Source organism: Crotalus tigris, unplaced genomic scaffold (assembly GCF_016545835.1).
Source record: "Crotalus tigris isolate CLP2741 ecotype Arizona unplaced genomic scaffold, ASM1654583v1 scf7180000017644.4837335, whole genome shotgun sequence".
In the NCBI taxonomy this organism is placed as follows: Eukaryota; Metazoa; Chordata; class Lepidosauria; order Squamata; family Viperidae; genus Crotalus; species Crotalus tigris.
In genome coordinates, this window is record NW_024096536.1 from 2,908,944 (window position 1) to 2,918,258 (window position 9,315).

At 35.7% G+C, this 9,315-nt stretch overlaps 1 protein-coding gene across 1 annotated transcript in view; it reads left to right on the forward strand.

Annotated features, from left to right (window-relative positions):
- The window catches only part of SREBF2 (sterol regulatory element binding transcription factor 2), a 46,524-nt gene extending 41,406 nt beyond the window's left edge, over positions 1-5,118 (forward strand). Inside the window, exons 17-19 of the mRNA XM_039335593.1 lie at positions 1,706-1,891; positions 3,683-3,794; positions 4,623-5,118. Coding sequence (XP_039191527.1) covers positions 1,706-1,891; positions 3,683-3,794; positions 4,623-4,843 — 519 coding nt within the window. The 3' untranslated portion in view covers positions 4,844-5,118. The remainder of the gene's footprint in view (positions 1-1,705; positions 1,892-3,682; positions 3,795-4,622) is intronic.
- The last annotated feature ends 4,197 nt before the right edge of the window (positions 5,119-9,315 follow it).

Here is a 9,315-nt window from a genome sequence, read left to right on the forward strand (position 1 = left end):
TTCACAGTGCACAGGACAAGTGCTTGCTTGACCCATTCTTTTTTCTATTGAATTATGCATCCTAAATGAATTATTTTCATACTGTAGAAGAACAAGGATATGGATTTCCATAGTTAAGAACAGTTCTCAATTTTTGCATCATGAAATTGGCTCTTTCTTCCTATCTTTGTTTTTAATACTAAGTGCACTTTGAGTTTCATAAGCATGAAGGTTTCGTAAAGTCAGATTCTTTATACCTATTGGGTGGCAACTGTAGTGCATTGTAGTTGCATTGCATGTTCTGGAAATACTCATGCAATGTTTCTGCAGTGCAGTTCAGAGGCATACCTGATCTCTGCACTACAAGTCAAGTCTCCTGATCCTTGGTTTTCATTGGTATCGGACGGAATTCTTAGGAACTTTATATGAATTAAGAGGCCATTTAATCTAGCCCATCATCCAAAGGTAGGAAGGACTATTTAATTCATCAACCCTCTTATGATTAATCAGTGAAATATGGATTACTCTACCCCCAAAAAGAGAACAAGTGCAAGGAATAACATGCAGAATCAATATTGTAGATTGAAAGGGCTCAGGAAAACAATCCAAAGAATACCAGGCAAAGAAAAGGCAAACATATAGCTGCTCTACTGTATTTAACACTTTGCTTATGGCTTGTATTTTGAAAAAATAAATTAATCAAGTTGTATGCTTCTTATAAAGCATTATTTTGTCATCAGAGATTGTGCAACATTTTAATTCTGTGACCACTGATGCTTTATGCCATTTTTATTTTGATCCAACATTGTATTGCTTTCTGTTTCTGAGGAATTGTTGAGTCAAATGCACATTTCTTTAGGATATGTTTTCAATATATGCACAGATAAATCAATTTTTCAACTGTCTCTTCTTAATGCAATTCAGGATGAATATAATGCTTTCACTATATTCTAAATTTCTAATTTGTTCTAAAAGTAGAATTTCACAAAGCACTAATTAAACAGGAAGCAAAAATTGGTTAACAAATAATAATTAAGCAATGTTATATGTATTATAAAGAAGTTTAATATTATTTGGCAGCAATGTCTTTGAGATATCTTCTTAGATGTACACTGGCTTGGATTTTTTTTTAACACAATTGAAGATACTGGTTTTCTGACTTTAAATCTGAGCTTAAATCTTTTTTGACTCTGGGGAATAGGGGTGCTCCTTTGATTGGGGACTTGGAGCTTAAGGACTGGCCCTGGTGAAAGTCCTCTTTGATTTTTATGTTGCATATTGCTTAATTTTATTTGATTTAAGTAGTTACATACTGTTAATATTTTCATAGGATCTGTTTTATCTATCATTTTTGTAAAGAGGTTACCTATTTAATTCCTTTAGAATTGTCTAGGTTTTTAATGTGGCTGCTTATTTTTTTTCTATATTCTAATTTAACTGATACTTTTTAAATTCCTGTTTATTGTTTAGTTTTATAATAAATCTATGTTTACTATAATAATGCAATAATATATAATAATGATAATGACTATTATTAAAAACTGTTGTGCATTTTGGTAACTTGGACATAGTTTTTGGGATTCCTGGGCCATATGTGGTTGTCTGAAATTTTGACTGTGACCACCAGAAATTTTCAAGCAGAATTACTGCCAACATGCCCCCCCCCCATTACTGTTTTTTGAATACTTTAGTATTCTTGATGCTGAACGAGATTCTGTCTCTTTAGATGATCCAGTTGCTGGCTTGTGATCTACTGTTATCCCTCCGTACCACTCTGTGGCAGAAACAGACAAACTCTAGTCTAGCTTTGGGAGACACGCACCATGCTTCTGCTTCTGAGCTGACTGGCTTCCAGCGTGATCTTGGCAGCCTGCGAAAACTAGCAAATAGCTTCAGGCTTGCTTATCGAAAGGTAAGAATTTGTAATGTTGGAAGCCCTCTGTGGACTTCTTGCTAAAAGTGGTTATTAATGAAGTGGTAATTTCTGGATTTACTTATTAAAAAGGACTGTATATGGGGAGGAGGGAATTAACGTTTTGTAATCCTGAAAGGGGGAAATGATATTAAGTAGGTCTATAACTGCTGTAAAGATTGGAAGCTGCTTTTAATATTTTTTTTCCTTGTCTTTTTATTGTTTTAAACACCTTTTCCCCTTTTTTCCTTTTTTTGCATTTGTCTTTTAACTTTGTAAAAAATGTGATAGAGAGAGGTAGGGGTGTGTGTGTGTGTGTGTGTGTGTGTGTGTGTGTGTGTGTGTAAAAATATATGGATGGTATTCAGAGAATTTCAGAGGGAGAAAATGTTGGCTTTCTTCATATTTGCATATTTGTTTTCTCCTGAGTGCTTGCATGGTATTGTAAGCCAGAAGAACAAATTGCTCTGCCAGAATCTATTTTTCATAAATATTTTAATATTGTTTGCAGTGTTTATTATCATACATTTTCTTCTGGATATACTATTATTATAAGCTTTGCTCATGATACCTAGATGTTTTTTTTCCTTGTGCATGAAATTATGATGATACTTTCTGAAAGTTAAAATATTTCATATTATTTTACATCCTTAAAACAATTCTATAATTATATTTGTGTTTATGTGTGTGTGTGTGTGCGCGCGCATGTTTTGTTCCACAACATTGGGCTTATTTTTGTGATATAGTTGTGATATGAGCTGAGAATTTCCTAGCTTTTTACTTTTTCTACATTGGTTTAAAGCAGAAAGCGGTTAAAAGGATAACGTCATGGTTCCGATAGATGAAACTCATCAAAAGAACTTCAAGGCAAAATTCTTCCTTAAAGAACATTTTATTTGGGAAACAAAGTATCAGCACTACATAGCTGAACCCAAAAACTAAATTCCCTTCCCCCAGATACAAAATAACAAAGTGCAATTCCCACCCTTAATAAGCTGTCATAAATAACATTCTCCAATTAGCCTAAAACACAGGCTTTCTCCCCAGCTCCTCAGCCCAGCCAAAACCTTATCAGCTTGTCCTTGAGTTCCCACAAAGTAGAGTTATTATAATGGGTAGCTGAGCTGAGTTCTCATCCCAACCCCCTTACTGCACCTAATTTCTAAATACCAGAAAAAGCATGTTAAATGAAAAGAGAAAATGGCTCCATGTTCATCAGTTGTTGGAGCAGGAAGATCCAATGTTAGCAGCGTTGCCAGATAAGGTGGTCATTAAAATGCTCTTAAGAAAGGAGGATAGTGGTTTTAAAAGTTGGTGTATGGCTCACCATTTATTCTTTCTCATCCCCCAGGGGAATAAATTGCCACCCAGATTCTTCAGTCTTCTCAACATGAACTGTTTAGAGGCCAGCTAAGTCAGCCTTGCACCTGCGCCAGGCCATCTGCTATGGGAGAGTTGGGCTACCACAATATATTGGCTGTGCAATTTTAATGACCGCTAGATGTCAGCAAAGATATACAGAACATTAAGACTCTGCCACCATTTTGTCCAGATTTTTGCAGCTCAGCTATGGTAATTCTGCGGGAGGGAATACAGAAACAGAACAGACAAAATACACAGAGAGTAGGTGAATCTGCCAAGAGAATGAAGGTGGATAAAAGACAAACTTTAAAATCTATAAAATGTCCATCACAGTTTTGGACATCTGGCCAACATGTAAGAAATGATTGTTTCAAGTCTGCTTATTAAAGATATATATCCATGACATCCCATTTTTTTCTACTTTTCTAGGTTTTCCTGCATGAGGCCACTGTGCGCTTGATGGCAGGAGCCAGCCCCACACGAACTCATCAGCTGTTGGAGCATAGTCTCAGACGTCGGACCCCACAGAATACCAAGCAAGGTCAGTCGGTTCTTGTGGTCTTCTCTTTCTTATCTCCTAAACAGGAAGGGATGTAATGGGACAAACTACTGATAAGATTTAGAGGAGTGGGAACTGATAATGGGAAACATACCTTCCTTCATAGATTTTCACATATTTAAACATATTAGAACAACAACAACAAATATTAATGTTTCTGTGGGTTATGCTTAATTGTAAAAGTGCTTATCTAAAGGACAAGGTTGCTACATTTGGAAAATTGGCTGCTTTAAGTTTGGTCCTAATTTCTGGTTTACCTATGTTGGTTTTTTTTTTTTTTTTTGAGAGAGATGTAGATAAGAGGCACCTAATGCTTCAAGCCTGAATTATTCTTGGATATATTACAACCATTTTTGGTATTTTTTTTACATTCAGAACCAAAGATAGATAGCTTTTTTGGGAGGATTTTTTTTGTTCTGTGCCCAAAGAAATCACTCTGTTCTCAAGCACTCATTACACCACAAAAGAAGAGGTCCTATATTAATTGCATGCAATAGTATTTTTAGCTGGGTGAGATGGTGTAATTTGACTATTCAAATGTTATCCTTTTAATCAATCTTGACATTAAAAACAAGAGGCTTATGCCAAGTACCATTTTTTTAGTAACTACAATACTAAGCCTACACTGAGTTTTGTCTCAACAAATGAAACATTTGGTCATTGTCAGAATCCAGCAAAATTGGAATGTTCTAGCAGAAAACTTGAGGTGAAGTTATTTCAGTAACTTCTACAATACATTTATTGCCCAACATGTTGACTGCATATCCATTACTGAGTTGTTTATTGTTAGTCTTTTCTTTTCATATTTAGGTGAGTTGGATGTTCTTCCTGGACAAAGAGAACGAGCTACAGCAATTCTGTTAGCCTGCCGCTACCTCCCCCTGTCTTTTCTGTCATCTCCGGGCCAGCGTGCTGTCCTACTTGCAGAAGCAGCTCGTACACTGGAGAAGGTTGGCGACATGCGTTCCTGCAATGACTGTCAGCAGATGATTGTGAAACTAAGTGGTGGCACAGCTATTGCTGCTTCCTAACCTTAGAGGAATAGTTTCATCAGACATTGAATGATATCTTGTCCCCCCCCCTTTTTTTTTTTCTTAAAAACCCTTCCAGATCTGTGGAAGTTTCATTGTACTAATAGGAGACAGTGACTTGGTGTATAGCAAGTGGTGAATTATTTGCTTCCAAGTAAAAAGAATGTTCATGCTGGTGCTAGAAAGTTATTTTTTCTCCTGACAGAGACTGATATCTTGGACTGATTAACTTGTATATCTTTGAAAGAGGAATTTTCTTTTCTCTCTTATTCTTTTTACAAAACCATCTCTATTGAAAACATCTTTGGGGTAAGGAGTTAGTAAAAAGCGAAAAAAAATTGTTGTGAAGTCTAATTTGAGGCATTTGCAATGGTTCTTGGTCCAGTAATAGATAGATTCAAAGAAGATAGGATTGTGTTTAACTTCTTTTCTCCTCAGTATAGGTTTCTCCTACATCCTATAAAATAGAAGGCCAGTTCTCTAGAGAAGTGCACTATGGCTTTTATGCTATTTGGGTTACAATTATTTATATCTTATAACTTGGCAAACTATAAAAAATCCAATTTCTTTTTGTCTTATACTCTTCATCTCATTCTGTATCTTTCTTCTTTCAGCCTGTAGTCTTTCGTAAACTGATGATGATCAGAATGATAGAAACTATAGTTTCAATCAATAAATTTTTATTCAATCATAGACCAGCAAATAAAATAAAATTGCAATTAATTAGGATAACAAGAAAAAAAATGCTTTAAAACATCTAAGGAGGATTAGGAAAACAAACCTGGAGTACTGTACAAACTTAGAACAGTTCTTAGCTGTAAAGAAATAAAATCAGATTGATCTGATAATAAAAATGTAAGCTAAAACAAATCAGAACAACCCAGAAGTTTAATAAAGAATAGACATCATAATTCCAAGTGAGCATTTCGTAGAGGAAACAATACAAAATAATTTGTTCCATCATTTCAATTATTTCTTCACAGCATGGACACAATCTATGTTCGAAGGAGATTTTTTAATGTCTCCCTTCAGTAACAACTATTGGCAGGACATTGAATCTGGCCAAAGATAAAGTCCTTCTATGTTTTGGAATTGTTATGTGACCAAGGTATAACGCTGGTTGGAGAAGATATGAGAAGGTGTATCATCTGAATCAGCAGTTTGTAGAAGACTGATGTATAACATCATTGTAAGGCTAGGAATTGAATCTTCCTTTTATATATTTTTCCTGATAGGGAAAACAAGAAAGAATAAATACAGCTAAAAGCATTAATTAAAAAATGGCTAGGTGATATCTCTTTGCATTTTTTTAAAGATGCAAGCTTCCTGATCTCAATTAGGACTGAAAGTAAGGGATAGAGCATTAACATCTTTTCCAACATTGTTTTGTTGATGGAAATCCCACCTTCAGTCATTTTGGAAAGAGATTTTCAGCAAGATGAAATGTGGACAAGGACACAATGTTCCTCCCCAAGACCGTGATTTGGAAGCCTGATAAACAAAGGGGTAGCTAGCCTAATCACACTTTTAAATCATGTGGATAATCATTTACCTTGACCCTCAAAAAATACAGAATTTTCTTTCAAAGCTTACATCCATATAAGATTTACCACCTAGTAGTAAAAATTAGTTCCATGTTCACCAATTGGTAGTAAAGTAGCTATATACCAACTGAAGTGATCCTTATGTTCTTTCCCACAATTTTTGGGAAAATTGTAAATTGTAATATATATATATATATATATATATATATATATATATATATATATATATATATATATATATATAGTTAAAAATATGAACCCTGGGGGTATTCATGGTAAAGAATAAAATGAACACCAGGGTAATAAAAAAACTATAAAAGTTTAATTAAAAAGCGCCAAGCTTTCGCCGTCACCTACCGGCATCCTCAGGGCTAGTGCGCCAGAGAGTGAGAGAGTCTTTTATAGGCATGTCAAAGTCTGCGCCCGGCTCCTCGATCTCGTCATCGGGCCTAATTGGTTCAATTGCATGCGGCTAGTTTGTTCTTTCTTACTCTGGCGCACTAGCCCTGAGGATGCCGGCAGGTGACGGCGAAAGCTTGGCGCTTTTTAATTAAACTTTTATAGTTTTTTATTACCCTGGTGTTCATTTTATTCTTTACCATATATATATATATAGATATATATTCCACAAACCATGCTTTTCTCCTACTTATTTTCTTTGCTTATTCTCTTTTTTTGTTAAGTCTTTCATTGCATTGATCATTGATTTCCTGTTTCTCCCTAGTATATGTGAGTGGATGTGTTTGGTTTGTGTATCCTGCCCCATTCTGGTACATGGTAAAATTTAATATTTGACCATGCTATTTGAAAACGGCTTGTTATCACTGGTTTCCTTGGTGGAAGTGTATTTAAATTTGTATTTCTTATATCTGATATGGATAGTGTGATTCTGTCTGCTTCTCTTGTAAAGCTAGATAGCCAGAATAAGTGTCCCAGTGTGCTGCTGATTCAGAGACACATTTAAATTGGCACATTGATTAGAGTACCATTCTATTCACTAAGACAGATTCTTAATGATGGCATTCCCAGTGCAGCTAAGTAGGAAAGATAACCTTATTGGGACTGAGGAGATAAAAGATCATTGCTAATTTAGGCCCCCAACTGCTGTTACATCCATGCAAATTTTGTTTTATTACAAAACAAAATAATCAGCCCAGGATTAACACAAAAACAGTGTGAATTCTTAAGAGTTACAGACTGATTAAGTAGGCTTGAACTTGCAAATGCTTCCATCTGGGCACTCTCAGGGCAAATAATTCAATATAATTAATTTGTAAAAAAAACTTGTAAAAATATCCATTTCTTTCTGAGCATTTCATTCTTGAATCTGAAGCATTGAAAGCAATTTATTTTTGTTAAAAGAGCAGTGAATGCTATAGCCAAATGGCCATTACAATAGAAAAAATTCATATTAATCAGTCAGTTGGATGGAGATGGGTGGCTATGAAATTTGAATAAATAAATATTGCACAGCCATAAGAATAAGGTTGCAATCTTGTTTAAATTATAATGGCATAGATATAATCTCTACAGAGAAATCTACCTTCTCACATATTTTTGGCAGTTTTATAAACTTCATGTATTTATGGAATTGTTCCTCCTAATCTAGCCCTATATATGTTTTGTGTATATAATGGTAACTTTTCTGTTTTTATATGATATGAAAAGTGTCTTTTTTATCCCAATAAAATTAGAAATAGAAATGCTTTGATACATGAAGATGTAGTGGGTGCTGATGTAAAGAGATGCAAGTTTCTGTTATTCCCAGTTGTGACCTTTTGGTATGGATCATTATGTAATTTATCTAATAAAGACAAAATTTAACTCAGGGTCAGAAATTATTGTTAACAAACTTTCTTTAAAATGAGTTATATAGAAAAAATGTCCAAAATTGTCTCCCACAAAAGGTAATTTGTCCATTGATTGCAATATATAAATAATTATGATCCTAGGCAACATCAGAATGCTATGGTGCCTAGTGATGGACTTTATTATTTTTTCAACCATTCTGAAAGATTTGGAGCCAAAAACAGTTAAGGGAACTATGACAAAAATGCATAAACCTGTTTGCCAGTAGAAATAAGTTGTAAAGTATTGTGGGTTTGAGGTGAAAGGTAATTTTATATTAACTAAGATGAATAGACATCAGAGATGCAAATGGTTGTGGGCATTACTGCTGCAAAACATGGATACCTTTGAAGATTAGTTGTTAATTGTGAAAGGACTGTTAGCTTGGTGAATTTATTTCCTTGTCTGTCCAGTTGTCTCTGGCTCTAATCTTCACCTCATTTCCAGATAGCTCAGTTCCTATTTTTCCTTCCTTTCCCTTTACTCCATTTTTTTCCTATTCTTTGTTGTTTCTCCTAGGAGGAGAAAGCAGCATGTGCCCGTGTTTTCCTGAAAATAAGACTGGGTCTTTTTTTTTTTTGCCTCCAAAAGAGGCACCAGGTCTTACTTTTGGGGGATGTCTTACCTCCGGCACTGACAGCTCCACCCAGCCAGTCCACTTCTTCTGGGGCCGAAGGAGTAGCTTCATTATGCAGCTGCATTCTGGACTGCATTTTGCAGTCAGGACTTTCTGGAAGGTCTATGCAGCCGAGTACTGATTCAATCCATAGCTTGGTCCTTGGCTGCAGATGTCTTGCAGAACCAAGCTATGGATTGAATCTATAGCTCAGTTGTCAGCTGCACAGGCTTTCAGGAAAGGCCTGTGGCTGAGAAATGCAGGCCTGGCTGCAGAAGATGCCTCAGAAGAAATGGGCCGGTGAGGAGAGACCTGGCTGCAAGGTAAGTGGATGTGGGGTGCCTAGGGCACAGGTCGGCAACCTGCGGCTCCAGAGCTGCATGTGGCTCTTTGAACCTTCTCCTGTGGCTCCCAGCCTCCTCTACCATTTGCAGAGAGAGAGACAGACACACAGAGAGGCACTT